At 41.6% G+C, this 20,231-nt stretch overlaps 1 protein-coding gene across 1 annotated transcript in view; it reads left to right on the top strand.

Annotated features, from left to right (window-relative positions):
* XRN2 (5'-3' exoribonuclease 2) overlaps positions 1-20,231 on the top strand; it is an 80,079-nt gene that overhangs the window by 14,457 nt on the left and 45,391 nt on the right. Inside the window, exons 2-15 of the mRNA XM_062203793.1 lie at positions 1,593-1,720; positions 1,804-1,915; positions 4,597-4,708; positions 6,745-6,803; positions 6,880-6,969; positions 7,716-7,788; positions 7,918-7,968; positions 8,435-8,592; positions 9,584-9,658; positions 9,744-9,877; positions 9,961-10,018; positions 10,099-10,206; positions 15,100-15,144; positions 17,018-17,149. Of these exons, the coding sequence (XP_062059777.1) occupies positions 1,593-1,720; positions 1,804-1,915; positions 4,597-4,708; positions 6,745-6,803; positions 6,880-6,969; positions 7,716-7,788; positions 7,918-7,968; positions 8,435-8,592; positions 9,584-9,658; positions 9,744-9,877; positions 9,961-10,018; positions 10,099-10,206; positions 15,100-15,144; positions 17,018-17,149 (1,335 nt within the window). The remainder of the gene's footprint in view (positions 1-1,592; positions 1,721-1,803; positions 1,916-4,596; positions 4,709-6,744; positions 6,804-6,879; positions 6,970-7,715; positions 7,789-7,917; positions 7,969-8,434; positions 8,593-9,583; positions 9,659-9,743; positions 9,878-9,960; positions 10,019-10,098; positions 10,207-15,099; positions 15,145-17,017; positions 17,150-20,231) is intronic.

Raw genomic sequence — 20,231 nt, 5'->3', positions numbered from 1 at the left:
CACTTGGGCCATCCTCCACTGCACTCCCGGGCCATAGCAGAGAGCTGGCCTGGAAGAGGAGCAACCGGGACAGAATCTGGCACCCTGACCAGGACTAGAACCCGGTGTGCCGACGCTGCTAGGCGGAGGATTAGCCTGTTGAGCCACGGCGCCGGCCTTATTATATTTTTTTTAAAGATTTTTACTTATTTATAGCTTTATTGAGATACAATTTATATAACATACATTGAACAGTGGGTTTTGGTGTATTTACAGTTGTACAAGCATCAACCATTATCTAATTTTAGAACATTTTATCACATCCCAAAGGCAGTATTGTACCCATTAGGAGTCATGTCCCATCTCTCTACCTTCTCCTTGAAATTACTACTAATATACTTTCTGTGTCTAGACTTGCATATTCTAGATGTTTCATATAAATGGGATTATGCAGTGTGATCTTTTGTGATTGGCATTTTTCTGTTGGTGTAATGTTTTGCAGTTCATTCAAGATGTAGCAGGTACATGATGAGCTTTGAAATTGCTGTTTTTTTTTTTTTTTTTTTACCATTGCCTTGTGTTATTTGGGAAACTGTTATTTTTAAATTACTTTATTAATAACTAAAAATTGGATTTCATTTTCTTAATCTTTTGCTGAAGCTCTGGAAGAAAAAGACAAAGGTAATATCATTTGTAAAAATAAAATTGAATCCCTATGGGAATGAATAAACCCTTACTTTTGAAAAACTTACTTGTAGTTGAGCTAGAACGACTAAGTTTAAAGCTATGGAAGTGCTACAAGTGAATAAGCAAAATTCTAAGGAAATGCTGGAGGAGGAGATCATGTACAAAGTGCTATGCAGTGAGTGGCAATTTCATCGGAATCTAGTCTGTAGGAAACCAGTACAGTTTTAGGACGTGGGTGTTGGCAGAGAGGAAGGCATTCTGAAAGGAGAAGCATTATGCAAAGGCGTTGAGAGATGAAAGAGCGTTTCTAGGAACTTAGAAAATTGAGTGGTCTTCAGCGATATTGTGGCAGGATAGGAGACTAAGAATCCAAGTTCACCAGGCAGCACTCGCTGTGCGAGTCATTGGAAAAATTAGGAAAGAGAGAGGTGCATGAAATTTAAGTTCTAGAAGGAGAGCTCTTGACAGTGTAAAGTGTGGGCTAGGGCAGCCACACAAAGGTGGTCATGATTTTTTTGGGTGAGAGATGATAACTTAAGGTTGTTCCTAGTAGTGGGAGTGGAAGGAGATGAAATGGAGGCAGCATTTTTTAGGTCAGATTTATAGGATTTACTGATGTGGGTGGTAAGAGAAATTAATTCCAAGATTCCAGTAATCTCTCATTTGGATAATTGAATGACTGGATAAATTGGTAAACATCCCCCACACCGTCAAAACTAACTTGTTGGAAGGCATTAACTTTGTGTAGATGACATATCTGCTTCCATTTGTTTAAGGTGTAAAATAGCTTCATATCTTAAAATTTAAAGATTACTCGAGTGTTTTATTTCCAGTTCAGAAATGAAACATAGGTTCATACTGAACCTAAGATCTGTCATTTTTAGACTTGAACAATCAAACTACTATTAATTATCACTTCCTCATAGCCAAAAGAATGCAATGGTGTAAAGATTCCAGTTGATGCCAGTAAACCTAACCCAAATGATGTGGAGTTTGATAATCTGTATTTGGATATGAATGGAATCATCCATCCCTGTACTCATCCTGAGGACAAGTACGTAACCTGTTTTTGTCACTGATATCACAAGTCACAGAGGAAATACTGTATTGTATTACATGGTTTGCTTGTCATTATAGACCAGCACCAAAAAACGAAGATGAAATGATGGTTGCAATTTTTGAGTACATTGACAGGCTTTTCAATATTGTAAGACCAAGAAGACTTCTCTACATGGCAATAGATGGAGTGGTAAGTGCTAATAATTAACTGAGAAATCTCCATTTTTGTATTTGCTTTGCTCTCAGTGTCTAGAGTGAGAGTCAGTTAAATAATGAAAAATATTGCTAGTGGTGAGTTTGAGAAAGAGAGCCTCATCCTTCAGTCATTCACCTAAGCATTTCATGGGTGTTGGATGAGACTGGTGTGGTGGGGAAAGGCTTTCCGGATTTCTCCAGTGTGCCCGGTAAGCACCCCTTGCCTTTGGCCACACTGACATGCTTGGGTAACTGCAGGTGGTTTGGATTGAAAAGAGAAGTAGAAAGACAGCTTGAGACAGCTTGAGAATGCCTTAGGTGCTGCACTCAGGAGTTTGAACTGTGTCCTGTGGTCATCAGAATGATTAAGAGGGAAATATCTGACTGACCTATGACCTATGATAATAATGTTGATAACTTAGGCTAAAAGTGACCAGCAAACAAGAGTGTAAGGAAAATCATAGCTGTGCTTTTTATTTATCATTAAATATTTATTTATTTATTTATTTGAGCATCTGGGAGAGAGGACACATACACACAGAAGACTCTTCCATTCCCACAGCCCTCAGCAGCCAGGGCTGCCAGATTCTCTTTCTTTTAGATTTAGTACATCCTAGTGGCTAATGGAATGATTTTGAAAGTCCAGAGAACCTTGAATCTAAGAAAACTAACTTTTCTGTGAGATTCTTTTTACTCGGTGAAGAATCTTAGCTACTAGATAACTTAGTTGAAGTTATAGTAGGGTAAAGAATAAAGAGAAAAAATATGTCCTGTTTTGAGCATATTCCACTCTACATTCAGCTAAATGTCTTGAAGAATAGCTTCAATTTACCACAGTATGCCCTTCCAGGTATAAAATATGGGCACATTTCTTTATGTTTATGGGTGTACACGTGTATACATCTTTTATTAAAGTGTAAATGTAGATCACAGTACTTGGTAATTGAGATGGCTACGAGAGATGACTTCTTTTATAGGAAAAAGAACTGTTTAAAGACACCATACATTACCTAGATGTAGACAGAGTATTCCAGAATTCCTTTTGACCCTAAAACTCAATTCAGTAATTTCAGAATTTTTTTTTTTCTTTAAAGATTTGTTTGCTTATTTGAAAGGCAGAATTAGACAGTCTTTCTTCTGCCAGATCATTCATCAGGTGACTGTCGTAGGAAGTCCGTCCAGGTCTCCCCCATAGGTGCAGGGGCCCAAGCACTTGGGCCATCTTCCACTGCTTTCCCAGGCTGTCAGCAGGGAACTGGATGAGGCATGGAGAAGCTGGGACATAAACCAGTGTACATATGGATGCTGGTGTCACAGGTGGAGGCTTAACCCACTGTGCCACAATGCCTGCCCCCTAGAATCTTACAGTTCATTCAGAGTGATTTAAATTACATTTGGTTAGAGTGATTTAAAAGTACTTTTAAAGGCTAGAACATTGTGCCCTTTAGAATTGTGCTTTATTTCAAAGACAGTAGTAATTATGAACTTTATTGTGGGCATACAAAGTAGAAGCGCATCAGGGTCCTGCAGGTGAAAAATAAGCTAGTTTTCTGTTGCTCTTAGGGGACGTTGTGCATCCCGTTTGGAGATCATCCTTTCCTGGGGGCTTGGCCGTAGGGAAAGTCTTCTTCCTGATCAGCCAGTCATCTCATGCTTTCCTTCGTGGGGACCTTGAAACAGTCTAACCCAGGGCAGCTGGCATTAAGCTGTGGGCCATGCAGTAGGAAGTGCTGTGGCTTCATAGGATGTTTGTCCATTTCACATGTCATTTACCTGATTCAGCTCAACATTTAGGGTCTTTCTTTTTTTTATATTTTTTATTTTATTATTTTATTTTTTTTGACAGGCAGAGTGGATAGTAAGAGAGAGAGACAGAGAGAAAGGTCTTCCTTTTTGCCGTTGGTTCACCCTCCAGTGGCTGCTACAGCCGGCTCATCGCGCTGATCTGAAGCTAGGAGCCAGGTGCTTCTCCTGGTCTCCCATGGGGTGCAGGGCCCAAGCACTTGGGCCATCCTCCACTGCACTCCCGGGCCATAGCAGAGAGCTGGCCTGGAAGAGGGGCAACCAGGATAGAATCCGGCACCCCAACCGCGACTAGAACCCGGTGTGCCGGCGCCGCAAGGCGGAGGATTAGCCTGTTAAGCCACGGCGCCGGCTATATTTTTTGTTTTTTAAAAGTGTATTTATTTGAAAGGCAGAGTTACAGAGAGGGAGAGACAGATCTTTGATGTGCTGGTTCACTTCCCAAATGGTTGGCAATGGTCAGGGCTGGGCCAGGCCAAAGCCAGGAGCCTGGAACTCCATCTGGGTCTCCAATATGGGTGGCAGGGGCCAAAGAGCTTGAGCCATCTTCTGCTGCTTTCCCAGATGCATGAGCAGGAACTGGATTGCAAATTTAGCAGCCAGTACTCTAACCGTTGCCCACGTGGCATGGTGGCACTGCAGTTGGTGGCTTAACCTGCTGTGCCACAACGCTGGCCCCAGCCTTTATTTTCTTGGTCCAAATTTAAGTTCTGAAGATCTACTGTCTGTCGTGAAAGAATTGTTAGACATATTACTTAATCTTCCTTCCTTTTTAGTGTACTGCGTTTATAAGCATGATTTTAAATAATTGTTCAGATTTATCTGTGAATATTTTGAATAGTGTTACATGACTATGAAAATACATATTTTCAGGCACCACGTGCTAAAATGAACCAGCAACGTTCAAGGAGGTTCAGAGCATCAAAAGAAGGGATGGAGGCAGCTGTAGAGAAGCAGCGAGTCAGGGAAGAAATATTGGCAAAAGGTAAAGACTATACATTTTGAAGTTGACCTTTGTACAAGATAAGTGCAGAAGGGGGAGGGTGATAGCCTTACTTACAAAAAGGTGAAGTTTTAATTGAGGATCTCAGAAAAATGTATGTTTATTATTAGAAAAATAGTTAACAAAATCACTCATCTTTTTAAAAAAAAAAAATATTTATTTTGGAAGTCAGAGTTACAGAGAGAAAGAGTGGGAGAGGCAGAAAGAGAGCTTTCCTTCACTGGTTCACTCCCCAGATGGCCACAGGAGCCAGGAGCCTCATTCAGGTCTTCCATGAGGGTGGCAGGAGCCCAGGCACTTGTGCTGTCTTCTGTTCCTCCCAGGCATATTAGCAGGAAGCTGGATTGGAAGTGGATCAGCCAGGACATGAACCAGTGCCCATATAGGATGCCTGCATCACAAGTGGCAGTTTAACCTACTATGCCATGATGCTGGCCCCAGAATCTTTACTCATTAAGAAACTTGTTCACAGGCTGGAACTGTGGCATAGTGGGTAAAGCCGCCACCTGCAGTGCCAGCATCCCATATGGGTACCAGTTCAGATCCTGGCTGCTCCACTTCCAATCAAGCTCCCTGCTATTGTACATGGGAAAGCAGTGGAAGATGCCCCTGCATCCAGATGGGAGACCCAGAAAAAGCTCCTGGCTTCTTCGGATCGGCACAGCTCCGAACATTGTGGCCATTTGGAGAGTGGACCAGCGGATGGGAGATTCTGCTGCTTCTGCCTCTGCCTCTCTGTAACTCTGTCTTTCAAATAAATAAATAAATCTTAAAAAAAAAAAAAAAGCGCTTGTTCATTTCTAAACTCTACAGTAAAAGAGAAAATTGGGAATAAGAGGAGGAAACTGGTAGGGAGAGGAGATTGCCTACCCCTTTCAGGTGAGTGTAGCTCTTCAACTAACTTTTACGTAAAGTGGAAATACATTGAGTGCTGCCTCTTGTTTTCTGTGGCTGTCAGAAAACAACAGTTGTGCAAACTGTGTGCAAGAGGTTATGGATGGTTGCAGCAGACTGATTTCTTTGTTGTTCTGCTACATAGGAATATAATAGACCAGGAAAACCACATTTTATTGGTGCAAGATAATTGTGCATTACACTATAGCATCCTTTTTTTTTTTTTTTAAGATTTATTTATTTATTTGAAAGAGTTACACAGAGGCAAGGGCAGAGAGAGGGACCGAGAGGTCTTCCATCTGTAGGTTCACTCCCAAAATGGCCGCAATGGCTGGAGCTGGGCTGATCAGAAGCCAAGAGCTTCTTCCGGGTCTCCCACGTGGGTGCAGGGGCCCAAGGACTTGGGCCATCTTCTGCTGCTTTCCCAGGCCATAGCAGAGAGCTGGATTGGAAGTGGAGCAGGTGGGACTCAAACTGGCACCCATATTGAATGTCAGTGGCTTTACCTGTTATGCCACAGTGCCGGCCCCTATGCAGCTTTTTAAAACTGCAATCAGCTTGACCTGCAATCATGATAAATTTTGTTATTTTAATTTGCTGGAAGTATGCAAGTATAGTTACTTTAGCGACAGCTTATAATTAAGACTCTGGAAACTGTATTTATGACAGTGTTTTTGATTTTAAGGATGTCTTCAAAGAAGATGTGTAAAATATATTTGTTCTTGAGAGACAGCTAATTAGTGATATAAAGGGAAAAATAATTTTTATATCCTAAAGGCTAGTACTTTTTATATCTTATCAAATAAAGCTCAACATCTTAATTTCTTGTTTTCTGAGGTACTTTTAAGAACTGTTTTCAGAATTAAAGCTCTTAACTGTGTGTGTGCACGTGCACACACGCATGCACGAGAGAGAGAGGGAGGGACTGTGTTTATGTTGTTAAAGCTTAATCTAAATCTGAGGGAAGGAGTCTTGTTCTCTTCCCTAAAGGGAGCACAGTGTTCCTTAGTTGACAGCACTTACTTTCCTTTTGTGTTTGAACTTTTCATTGTTGTTCTAGCTTCATGTTGTGTAATCTACCTCACTTTTTATGGGGAGAAGAAAACATTGCCTTTTTTCTGTAGGTGGCTTTCTTCCTCCAGAAGAAATCAAAGAAAGATTTGACAGCAACTGTATTACACCAGTAAGTAGTCTCATACTTTGCTAGCTATTGCTAACTCTTAAATGATAGGTTAATTTATCTCCTTCTGTCATTTTAGGGAACTGAGTTCATGGACAATCTTGCTAAATGCCTTCGCTATTACATAGCTGATCGTTTAAATAATGACCCTGGGTGGAAAAATTTGACAGTAAGTTTCACATTTTTGTACTTCACCAAGATTAGGATGATCATTTGAGGCTGTACTTTGATATGACTGATATTATTTATTCTTTTTCCCTCCATAAAATGCTAGTTGAGTGTCAGAGAAAAGAGAAGATTCTAGGATTATTGAAAATGGGATGCCTTGAATGACCAGGTTTTATATAGCTGTGTCTTCTTGCAATGCCAATTTTGTTCTGTTAGTATTACTGTGAAGCCACTAAATAGGATTCATAATTTTTAACATGTATGTGTGTAGATATGAATAATTTAAAATAGAAGTTTCTGTCATTAAATATCAAATTTAGCAATATTAAAGTTCTGGGGCTGCCTTTGAGATGTCTGTATCTTAATAAATACTAACATAAAACTTAATTGTATTTAATTTTGGATCCATAAGCTTGTTTTTGTATTAATTAGCTAGAGTAAATTGTATTTAGTGAGTACTTTTTATTGACTCTCGTGGGGCTTATTTGAGCAGAGTGAGAGAGGTTGTGAACTGACCAGTTTTTCTGGTGTCTAGTTTGCCGCAGCTGTTTTCCTTCCTTTCTGTTCCATATTGTACCTTAGTCAGTGAAGTGGTTTTGGTGTCATACATACATTATTCAGAAATTTTTCCAATTAATAACTATCCTAATAGAATTACTTCAGTTTTTCTTAAGATAGTTATTTTGATTTTTGTGTTGATAGAAAATTGGAGATGAACTGAAAGTGTTCACACTTGTTTTTAAATAGGTAATATTGTCTGATGCCAGTGCTCCTGGTGAAGGAGAACATAAAATCATGGATTACATTAGAAGACAAAGAGGTAAAACTCATTCATAAGTATTTGGTTATGTATGTCTTATTACGGAAAGACAGACATTAAATAGGAATATTTTGGCTAGATGTGATATTCTTGTAGTGTCCAATATATTTGTGTTTCTCCCCTTTTTAGCCCAGCCTAACCATGACCCAAATACTCATCATTGTTTGTGTGGAGCTGATGGTAAGTTTGTTCTTTGAGTTGTGCTTTTTTTGCACTAAGCTACAGCAGGTTAATGGGCTGGTGTGCAGCCATGGGTTATCCATAAGCTGTGTGGAAATTCCAGAATGCATTTTTTATTTAATATGTTTGAGAAGGAACTAGTGTTGAGTTGCTGCTAAATCTGTGATCAGTGATCGCCTATCTTTATTTCATTTTTTACATTTTTTAGCTGTTTAATATAGGTGCATGTGCCTTTAAAATGGGAATGGTTCCAAGTGTTTAATCCTGAGTGGTAGTCTATGTTCTAGAGTCCCACATCTGGAGGACTTCTTGTTGACCGAGAACTGCTAGGAAATCTTAGGCTTTTTGGCTTTGCTGCCTCTGCTGTGTGCTCATCTGGGCTTTTCTTTGTTGGTGTTCTTTGATTATGGTAAGGATCCTCTCAAAGTGCTCACCGTTCAGTGTTTTTCTCATTATTGATTGATAGCTGATCTCATTATGCTTGGCCTTGCTACACATGAACCCAACTTTACCATTATTAGAGAAGAATTCAAACCAAACAAACCCAAACCATGTGGTCTTTGTAATCAGTTTGGACATGAGGTCAAGGATTGTGAAGGTTTGCCAAGAGAAAAGAAGGGAAAGGTAAGAACTTTGAGATGGTGGCTGCCTCGTTTAAAAAAACAAAACAAAACAAAAAACCACAAAACCTGTTACCATGTAAAATGTAGATAACACACAAAATATATCATGTTAACTATTTTTAAGTGTACAGTTAAATAGCATTAATTACTCAAATTAGCTCATTTTTAAAATAGATAAAGTTATATTTGATTATTTTTTCCTTGCTTGCTCGGATGTATCTTTTTAAAGTGCTTTAAGCCCATATTCAAAAAGATGCACACACTCATTCTTTATACTTTTTCTAACATAGCCGATCTCTGCAAGTGGCTTAGTTCTTGTATAGATTGTGCCCATTTGCATATGATTTGTTTGTAGAAGTTATTTGTTTCAAATGGTTACTCTTATTAAAAGGAACTAAAATCAAATATGTTAAACTTCTGGATACCTTGAAGTTACTCCCTGTTACCATGTATTTTGGGTTTACTTGGTTATATTCAGTCTCCTTTAATGGAATTTCTGTTTTGAAAATATGGTGTGGGGAAAAAATGAGCAAAAGAGATACACTGTATGGTTTCTGATTGGCAATGCAGTAAGGCCCTATGTGTGTATCTACAAGTATATATTCACAGAGAACAGAGTGGAGACATAGGCATCACAGTATTAATATTGGTTGAATGTAGGTTAGGGATTGGCAAACTACAGTCCTCCAGATTTGACCCATGAGCTGAGAATGGTTTTTACATTTCTGAAGAGTTGTACAAACAAATGAAAGGAAATGTAGCACAGACTGCATCAGTCCCACTAGGACTAAAATAATTGCCAAGTGGCCCTTGATCTGGGTGCAATTGAATTTCTGTGTCATTTTTATTTTAGAAGGGTCTGGTAAGGTTTTTTTGGTTTGGTGCTTGTGTTATTAAAATGGATCCTGCTTTAGGAAAAAACTTTTTAAAATATGCTTGGTTGGACAGAATTACATAGTAGACCTGTTTACTCCTCCCTCCCGTTCCTACAGCACGATGAACTTGCTGATAGTCTTCCTTGTGCAGAAGGGGAGTTTATCTTCCTTCGGCTTAATGTTCTCCGTGAGGTATGTGGCAGTAACCCTCGGAATTGGCACTCTAAAGCAGTGTGCCTTTGACTGCTATAATGGCAGCCTTCCTTTTTGGTTGTAGTATTTGGAACGAGAACTCACCATGGCCAGCTTACCATTCACGTTTGATGTTGAGAGGAGTATTGATGACTGGGTCTTCATGTGCTTCTTTGTGGGAAATGACTTCCTTCCTCACTTGCCGTCGTTAGAGATTAGGTATGTGTGCATGAGTGGTGTTTCAGCCTTCTTGACCTCACAGAGCGCACTGGTCCTCATGCATGTTTCTCTCTTGGTGGCAGGGAAGGTGCAATTGACCGGTTAGTTAATATATACAAGAACGTGGTACACAAAACTGGGGTAAGTTCACTCTTGAATAATTTCAAAACATAAGTGTTTGCTTTTATAAGATCATTTTACATGTATTTTATCGCTTACAGGGTTACCTTACAGAAAGTGGTTATGTCAATCTGCAAAGAGTACAGATGATCATGTTAGCAGTTGGTGAAGTTGAGGATAGCATTTTTAAAAAGAGAAAAGATGATGAGGTAAAGTGTTTCTATTGCAGTAGCTAAACTTGCTCCTGTCTCTAAAAGGCTGTGCTGATCCTGTGATTGTACTTTTAACCTCTTTGAGTACATTGTTGTATCATTGCAGTGTATCAACACTAATTTATCTTGAGCAGTCAGTACTTTATTATAAATATAGACCGTGATGTTGGTTATGTGGAATTATGTATTGCAATTTTTTCTCTTCATAATATTAATTAGGGTATTAATCTAAACACTTATCTAATGAACACGATATGAAACAAGGGCTCCAAGGCTAGAGGGATGCTGGGTTTGAGCCACTACCTGCCATGGTTTATAGGAAATGCTTAGACTCTTGAAGACAGGTTAAGACCTAGGAACTCATACTCTCAAAGTAGAGCAGCAGGAGTCTGGGCTGGATTGTCTCAGCCAGGGCAGAGGATTGGAAGAATATTGGATCTGGGGAGAGTTGCAGCTCTGTAGTAAGAAATCAAAATGTAATGGAAGGAGATCAGATAACAAAGCACTTTGAGGGTGATTACATTTGGCAGTTGAGTGCTTAGGTGAGGTGTCCAGGTCTCTGGCTTGGGCATTTTGGAGTTTGCTGGTACCACTCATATAGCAAGCACTGAGGGTGAGTAACTTGGGTAGGGGCAAGGTGGAAATTGAGTTTCAGTTTGGAGTTACTGAGGTTGAGGGGCTATAAAGACAGCTGAGAGCAGCCCATCAGTCATTAAATGGTTAGATGGATGTGTGCGAAGATCAGAGCAGAAGATTTGAGAATCATTAGCTGCTAGGAGGTCCTTGAAACCCTGAGTGTGGACTTGAATTCCGTGGGAATTTGTGTGGAGTGAATGTTCCTCCAGCAGAAGCCTTGGGAAGCATGGGCTTTGGGAAGAGGGGAGCCAGTTCTAGGGAGATGGGGAGAAATCCCTACAGAGGGAGGAAGCCACTGTTGCTGCCTGGGGGATCAAAGAGAGATAGCCCCGGGCCAGGTGTCAGGGAATCCTGGGAGCTGGTGGCAGTGGAGGGGCAGCAATCTGAAGGCAAATGGGTGGAAGGGTGATTTATGGCGGATGATAAGGGAGGCCAGCAGGGAGCAGAAGAGGCAGGTAATAAATATCTTCTTTGAAACAGTGAAGGAAATCCTTTCAGAATCTGAAAGTAATTCAGTAAGAAGTCATGTGGCTATTTTGAGCAAATAGCAGTACAATAATCATACTACATTGTCTCATCATTTCGTGACAGATTAAAACTTGTCATTGAATCTGGCAAGATTTTTCTATTGTATTGAACTTTGAATACTACAGCTAGTGATCTCTTATTTTTAGAACTTTAGACATCATTTTATGTAATTATGAGTTGACTAGGCATTCTTCCAAAAGCCTTCAGTACTTGGCATTTTTGTGTTATAATGGCAAGAGTTTTACTTATAAAATTAAAATTTCAGAACTGCCTTGTCTGGGTATATCAGGTGTCAGCTGGAACAGCCATTTGTAACTTGTACAAGAAGTACAGCACCTTCACTTGACCTACAGCTGTTTAGACTTAACACTATTAAATACTGTGTACTACCTGGTATAAAAACCACATTATTATTATTATTATTTTATTTTTTTTTTTTTGACAGGCAGAGTGGACAGTGAGAGAGAGAGACAGAGAGAAAGGTCTTCCTTTTGCTGTTGGTTCACCCTCCAATGGCTGCCGCGGCTGGTGCACCGCGCTGATCTGAAGGCAGGAGCCAGGTGCTTATCCTGGTCTCCAATGTGGGTGCAGGGCCCAAGGACCTGGGCCATCCTCCACTGCACTCCCGGGCCACAGCAGAGAGCTGGCCTGGAAGAGGGGCAACCGGGACAGAATCCGGTGCCCCGACCGGGCCTAGAACCCAGTGTGCCAGAGCCGCAGGCGGAGGATTAGCCTATTGAGCCGCGGTGCCGTCCAAAACCACATGTTAACAACAGTGCTAGTATGTGGCTTTAGCCCATTCTGTGCCATTGAATATTGGTGATAACTTGGCATTAGAAGAAGGAATGAGGGATTTAATAGATACTGTAGTGTTTAATGGGGTTTCCAGCTGTCCGAGAGGGATTTTCAAGTGGTGGCTTTTCTGCTATTCCTGGAGTTGTATGATATCCTTTAGCCTGGTTGGGCATTAGGGGAAACCCTTTTAACATTCTACTGAACATTTCTGGGTGTATGTATTTTTTTGTGAAGTATGTCTGGCACTGGACAGGTTTCCAAAGGAGTTCATAGCACAAAAATGATTCAAGATCAGTAAGTTCATACAGAGGGTCTTTGATACTGCTACCATCCTTAGAAAAATATGTTTAACAGACAAGAGTACAGGTGGTCAGCAAAGAATACATCATTATTTGTTATTAAAATTGAGTGGTTCAGCCAGAAGTGTGATGCTTTTTTTTTTTTTTTTTTGACAGGCAGAGTGGATAGTGAGAGAGAGAGACAGAGAGAAAGGTCTTCCTTTTTGCCGTTGGTTCACCCTCCAGTGGCCGCCACAGCTGGCGCATCGTGCTGATCCGAAGCCAGGAGCCAGGTGCTTCTCCTGGTCTTCCATGCGGGTGCAGGGCCCAAGGACTTGGGCCATCCTGCACTGCACTCCCGGGCCATAGCAGAGAGCTGGCCTGGAAGAGGGGCAACTGGGACAGAATCCGGCGCCCCAACCGGGACTAGAACCTGGTGTGCTGGCGCCGCAAGGCGGAGGATTAGCCTGTTAAGCCACGGCGCCGGCCGTGATGCTTTTTTATTTTATGGAATTGACGTTTGCCTGTTGCAAATGTTGTTCCTTCATTCAGCAAGTATTTGTTAAGTTTTTACTATGTGCCAGACAGTGTGCTGAGTGCTAGTGATGCAGTCAAAAAACAGAACTTCCTGGCCTTGCCATGGAGCTCCCATCCTCCCTGGGGGGATGACAGTAAACGCAGTGAGTGAGTCAACTGTTAACATCTTACAGAGAAGCTGGTGAGGAAACACGTGGGAAGGTGGAGAGGGGATCAGATAAGGCCTCCCCGACAGATGGCTTCACATGAGGACCTGAACGATGTTAGGGAGTAGCCTTGTAGGAAGAACATTTCACATGGAGGCAACGGTCAGTGCCAGGACTCTGGGGCCAGGGTGTTCACAGGACAGCGTGCAGCTGGGAAAGTGGTGGGAGACGAGCTCAGAGAGGCTCCAACAGTGGCCCGCATCTGGTGGGATCTGTAGGTCGGGATCTGGACTTCCGCTTTCCCTCTGCAGCAGTGGGGGGCCGTGAGTAGAAGAGCAATGAGATCTGACACGGAAGGCTCGCTGCGCTGCCGTGCTGAGAAGCAAAGGTAGAAGCAGTGAGCCTAGGGAGGGGGCTTTCTTAACATAAGCCACAGCAGCTCAGCTGGTGGCCTTGGAGATGACAAGAGAGAAAGTTGAATTCCGAACATGTGTTGAAGGTAGAAACAATGAAATTGGCTAATAAATTAAATGCAGAGTGTGAGAGAAGGAAAGGTGTCAAGAATGACTCCAGAGCATTTTTTCCATTGTGAGAAAGACCGCGGGAGATGTGGGGATTCCATTTTGGACCAGTTTGAGGAAGAGATCCTGGTTGGAGAGTAATCTGCATATAGATGGGTAGTGTTTAAAAACCCTGTGACTGGTGATTTCTGCCTTGGGATGAGAGAAGTGAGGAGGTGCAAGCTTGGGCCCATGGGAACACTGACATTAAGAAGTTTGGGAACTGCATGAAGGCAGGAAGCAAGAGAGGGAAGGAGGAAACCCAGGTGAATGTAGTGTCCTGGAAGCCAGATGAAGGAAGAGTATGATTCAGGGAGGAGAGCACCATGGTCGGACAAGGGCTGAACACCGACTAATGGATTTTATAACCTGCAGGTTGTTGGTGAGCCAGAAGATTCTTTGAAGATGGGGGGCAAAGCTTGATTAAATCAGTGGTTTCCGCATTATAGGGAGTTTAAAGTTTTAAAATAGTCACCAGAGCTCTGTTTTGGAACAGACTGAATGTATCCAGGGTTCAGCCCCTCTCCTTGCGGAAAGAACCAATTTCAGGTCTTATTAAGGTACTGAATTGCAATTGATGGGACTGCCTTGGAAGAAATAGGAGGACAACCACTAGGGTAGCTGCAGTACCTACTGGTCCCTATTTTAGGCCTTAGCAGCATCCATGGTCACCCTAGCTGCCTTTGAGTGGTTCAAGGCTAGTGGGGAGCAAGACCAGCCCTAAATCTTATCTAGTCGAAACCATGGCCACACTTTGAGGATGAGTGGAGACTACGAATCAGTGTAGACTGGATCCTTTCCTGTGAATTGAATTGGCAGAGGAAGCAGTGCATACATCTGAATTCCTTTCCTGTCTTTCATTGGGTTGACTTTGGAAACTAAGGAGGTCTTGTTTGCAAAGAATCCTGTTTTTCTTTTTTTCCTATTGTGCCATGCCTGTTGTAGAGTTAGGAATTGTCATGCTCTTTTAAGGTTAAAGAGTGTCATTGTTAAATTGTCTTGTTGATTTTTTTAAAAAAAATGCTATTTTAGTTATTGATGATATTCAGCTAAACTTAAGAATTAGTTTTTTTCCTTATTTATTTGTACCTTCTCTGTATTGACAGCCTACTTGCTGTAGGGTAAAACCAAGGGTCTTTCTAATGGCTCTTGCTTTTTCCTGAAATAATGTCAGAAACTAACTGTAAAAAATTAAGAACAACAATTAAACTGTAAACTCAATCTCTGCCAGTCTAAAGTCATGATAAACAGTACTTTGAGCTTGTAGCTATTGCCCAGTTAAATCACGCATCTAGATTTCTGGGGTTATCCTTTAAAGCGTAAATTGTCTCCCAGATCATTCCCGGTTATGTTTAACTCTGACATTTTTGTGTAATTATTTGACAGAATGTATGGATTTTATACTTTTAGGACAGTTTTAGAAGACGACAGAAAGAAAAAAGAAAGAGGATGAAGGTGAGTTTTCGCTGACTTTGTGAGATCGGCAGTAGCATAAGTATACAATTTGTGAGGGCGATGTTCCATCCAGTGACTTTCTTCCTCATCCAGTAGGAGTCGCTAAGGGTCGTGAATGTGCATCCAGCTACCTTCTTACCTGGAGAAATATCACTGGTTTCAATTTGAAAGAAGCCCTTTCTGAGCTCTTTTTTTTTTTTTTTTTTTTAAAAGATTTATTTATTTAAAAGGCAGAGATACAGAAATCTTCCATCCTCTGGTTCACTCCTCCAATGTCTACAAAGGCTGGGGCTGGGCCAGGCCAAGCCAGGAGTCAGGAGCTTCTTCCAGGTCTCCCTTCTGGATTCGGGGGCCCAAGTACTTGGGCCATCTTCCACTGGTCTCCAGGCCATAGCAGGGAGCTGGATCTGAAGTGGAGCAGCCACGACATGAACTGGCACCCATATGGGATGCAGACACTGCAGGTGGAGGCTTAACCTTTTATGCCACAGTGCTGTCTGTTCCCCTTTCTGAGGTCTTGAGTGTGAATGGACAGGAGGTGGGTAGCTCTTGGCTATTCAAATTGTTTACATCAATCAGGTATTGTTTTTGTAATGAAATGGTAAACTCTGTGTGTATCCTCTAGGAGTTATTATACTCTTATTCCTATATCTTTGTCAGCTTACTTTTCCTAGATGATGGCACTCAAGCTTTGTTGTTTCTCTGTTAGGAAATTACCAGATTCCTTAATCCTCAGAATCCAGTTCTGCCTTAGTTTAGTGTTTAGAACACGCTGTGATCTGGTTGAATTCCAGCCATTCAGCTTGTCTTTCCCATCTTCTAAACACATCCCATCCCTGCTGACTCTCTTGCCTCATAGGGTTCCTCCAGTTGGCTTTCTGACTTCCCAGTTCACATCCTGCCTTCTCCATGAGGCATACAGGACCAAAAGAGATGAGGCTTTTAACTGTGGAGTTTCTCCCCATGAGGTTGGCTTTCTTACTTAGTTACATAATGGTTTTTGGGTCTTTTCTATTGGATTTTAAAACTCATGGATTTTAGAGGCTGCTTTTTAATGTTTTATTAAAATTGGGCAGTTTCAGGAAACCAGAAGGAAGAAAAGTAATTTATTATTGCATGTAGGTTCAAAACCATTTATATAAAGGACGTTCTTCATTTTTATCATATTATTTTCTTTCAGTCAATATCTGTTGTATCTCTCAGCCGTTAACTATCACCTACTATAGCTATAATCATAAATGTAATTGCGAATAAAGAGTTAAATTCTAGGAAGGTAAAGAGAAAATAAAAGCTGTATTTCCTGGGTCCTGCACTGTGGCATAGCAGGTGAAGCCAGAAGAGACCCAGAAGAAGCTCCTGGCTCCTGGCTTTAGATTGGTCTAACTCCAGCCGTTGCGGCCATTCAGGGAGTGAAGACCTCTTTCTCATTCTCTGCCTCTGCCTCACTGTAATTCTGCCTTTTAAATAAATAAATCTTTAAAAAGCTGTATTTCCTAAGATTAAGTCAAACTCAGTTTTTTTAACCTTAATTATTTTTATTTGCCTGAAATGGTGTCTTGAATGTTTTCTGAAATTGTAACCAAACTGGATTATTAACATGAAGAGACTGGAATCAGTTTTCTGTGTTCTTTTAGAGCAGTGGACTGCGTAGGGCAGAATTACTAAGTATTGCAGACTGTTGTTTACAGGGGATGAGTTGTCAACTCCAAATGTAGACAGCTTTGTAATGTTAATAGAAATCCATTTGGTGTTTTAGTGAGTTTAGTAAGTTAAGTGCTTAGACCTGAGAACTCTTTCAATGCCCTCTTTACTTAACCTATCATCTGTGTTGTAATTTAATTTTAATTTTCACATTTATTTCCATTTATGTTAGAGAGATCAACCAGCTTTCACTCCTAGTGGAATATTAACCCCTCATGCGTTGGGTTCAAGAAATTCACCAGGTTCTCAAGTAGCCAGTAATCCGAGACAAGCAGCCTATGAAATGAGGATGCAGAATAACTCCGTGAGTGACCTACTTTTTTGTGGCATTGAAGAGTGATGAATATCAGATGTTTCTTGCAGGTTGTGTGTGTGTGTCTGTGTGTGTGTATTTCATTACTTAGCCTGGAGTTGCTTTGTTTAAGTTTTCCTTTGCCTTGAGATATTTTTTACTCTGTTAAGTCCACCTTTATCAATATGAAAATATCTAAATGATGAGAAAAAAAGTATATGGGAAAGCTGATGCATGTGAATACAAAGGGAGGGCTAAGTGGCTGCAGTGTTTCTAAACTACAGATGAGCCACACCGCTTCTTCCTCTCCCAAAGACATCCCAGTGTCTGTGCAGCGGGGGCACGAGAGGAGGGCAGGTGTGTTCCTGTATTGCCCGTTTCCTTGCAGAAGGTGGGTATTTTTGCAAAACAGTGCTCCTCAGGCTATCAGATAGAAGTACCCCTCACTGCCTAAACTCTTAATCTTCAATTCAGACTTGGATTAGATCTGAATGGGTATTTTAATTAAATATTTTAATAGCCAAATTCTGATTGCTCCTATTTGTAATTCAGGAACTGAAAGGATGTTTCTTGTGATAACTCTTCTTGTTTGAACTTTGCAATCCAAACTGCAGAAGCAAGTCCCCCCACCCACGGAGGCTGTCCTCCATCCACTGGCTTCCTGTTGCAGTGAGGGTGGTGGTCCGGGAACAGACTGTACTGACAGCAGAGGAGGGAAAGAAGTGGAAGGTTTATTATTGTGTGTGTGCTTTTGCCGTGCTAGATCCAAGGCTATTACATAAACTTTTTAAATTTTATTATTATGATAGTTATCTTCTTGATATTTATGTCCCTAATTAGAGGAAAATTCTGTGAAACTTTTGCTGTAACCGATAACAGAGACTAATTCAACTTGTTTTCACAAAGTCACACCTGGAAGTTTTAGGACCTGTGATTTGAAATTTGAGCACTGAGATGTTGCATCTCCCGAGTAGTAGCCTGGGTTTCTGTTGTACTTTTTGGTTGTTTGATTTTCGTTGTCTTGTCTTACTGACAGTGGGATATGGAGGATCAGGGCATGGTGTTGCAGTGAGACCCCTGAGTGGAATAGAAAAAGCTAGTGCCCGTCATTCAGGATCCTGGTGACTGCCATCCCTGTAGAGCGGGGCTGAGAGTGATGGCATTCTCACACTCACTGTTGGTGGGTGGATGCTTTTTGCTTAATCTCCAGGAGGCACAAAGGTTTCAACTTTACCAGCCATGATTGCTTTGAGGATTCTGATATTGTTTCAGACTCCACATAGAACTACACCCATCGAACTACACTGTTGATCAGTAATTTCTTTTCTTTTTTTTTTTTTTTGACAGGCAGAGTTAGACAGTGAGAGAGAGAGGAGAGAGAGAGAGAGAGAGAGAGAGAGAAAGGTCTTCCTTCCATTGGTTCACCCCCCAAATGGCTGCTACGGCCGGTGCACTGCGGCCAGTGCAGTGCGCCGATCCGAAGCCAGGAGCCAGGTGCCTCCTCCTGGTCTCCCATGCGGGTGCAGGACCCAAGCACTTGGGCCATCCTCCACTGCCTTCCCGGGCCACAGCCGAGAGCTGGACTGGAAGAGGAACCAACCGGGACAGAATCTGGTGCCCCAACCGGGACTAGAACCTGGGGTACTGGTGCTCCGGGACTAGAACCTGCGGTACTGGTGCTGTAGGCGGAGGATTAGCCTAGTGAGCCGCGGTGCTGGCCGATCAGTAATTTCTTCTTTGGGAATGGGAATGGGGAGATTGGTAATTAGGTTGCTTGTTTGATTCTTAACCCTTTTTGACAGGATTATTTCTATATACATGAGGTGTGGAATTTGGAGTCTTTGCATGGTGAGATTTTTCACCTAGAATGTTCTGAACTGAAAGAAATTAAGGAGCCAAATCATCAGTTAATCTAAAATGATTTGTTAAAATGGATTTTCTTTTACTGTTTTTGTTTGTTTGTTTTGTGAACTGTTGAGCCATTTAGTTTCCAGTAGATGGTCAACATTGTTAATGCTTTTTTACGTAGCTAGTTTTGAAATTTATGGCTGTAAGTTTTGCATTCTGAAGTATGATTTCATTGTATCTGAGGACATACTCAGTTTAATGGAATTTGTCAGATTTTTTTTTTTTTTTTTTTAATTTTTGACAGGCAGAGTGGACAGTGAGAGAGAGAGACAGAGAGAAAGGTCTTCCTTTGCTGTTGGTTCACCCTCCAATGGCCGCCGCGGCCAGCGTGCCGTGGCCAGCACACTGTGCTGATCCGAAGGCAGGAGCCAGGTACTTCTGTGGGTCTCCCATGTGGGTGCAGGGCCCAAGCACTTGGGCCATCCTCCACTGCACTCCTGGGCCACAGCAGAGAGCTGGCCTGGAAGAGGGGCAACCGGGACAGAATCCGGCGCCCCGACCCGGACTAGAACCCAGTGTGCCGGCGCCGCTAGGCAGAGGATTAGCCTGTTGAGCCATGGCGCCAGCCGGAATTTGTCAGATTTTAGAACCAGCTTTTTCAAAAGACATTTGTTTGAATAAATTTGTATGAGTTTGATACATTTAGAAAACAATACTTTTGTTGGTAGATTTAACATTAAACGAACAATTTTTTTCCCCTTGAGAATACATTATTTTTGATGTGTAAAGTAGTTTATATTTTGTTAAGAATCCATTTGGTGGGAGACCAGGAGAAGCACCTGGTTCCTGCCTTTGGATCAGCACGATACACCGGCTGCGGCGGCCATTGGAGGGTGAACCAACGGCAAAGGAAGACTTTTTTTTCTCTCTCTCTCTCTCTCTCTCACTGTCCACTCCGCCTGTCCAAAAAAAAAAAAAAAAAAAAAAAAATCCATTTGGGAAAGTTTGCTTTTTATACAACTTCTATATACTTACACATTTGATAGGAATGTCATCCTCACAGTGTAATCCCAGTGGCTGAGTGTAAGATTTGAACAATAATGAGTGGTTAAACCGCATGCCTGGCAGGCAGTGTGCTAGTAATCTTTCACATATCTGTTTAGTCCATGCAGTAATTTGTAAAGACGCAGAATGTTATCATCCCAATTTAAGGTCAGGCTCACAGAAGTTAAATAAGTTGTCCAAA

Source organism: Lepus europaeus, chromosome 10 (genome assembly GCF_033115175.1).
Source record: "Lepus europaeus isolate LE1 chromosome 10, mLepTim1.pri, whole genome shotgun sequence".
In the NCBI taxonomy this organism is placed as follows: Eukaryota; Metazoa; Chordata; class Mammalia; order Lagomorpha; family Leporidae; genus Lepus; species Lepus europaeus.
Note: the sequence above shows the minus strand (reverse complement) of the source record. Positions and strands in the feature narration are given on the sequence as shown.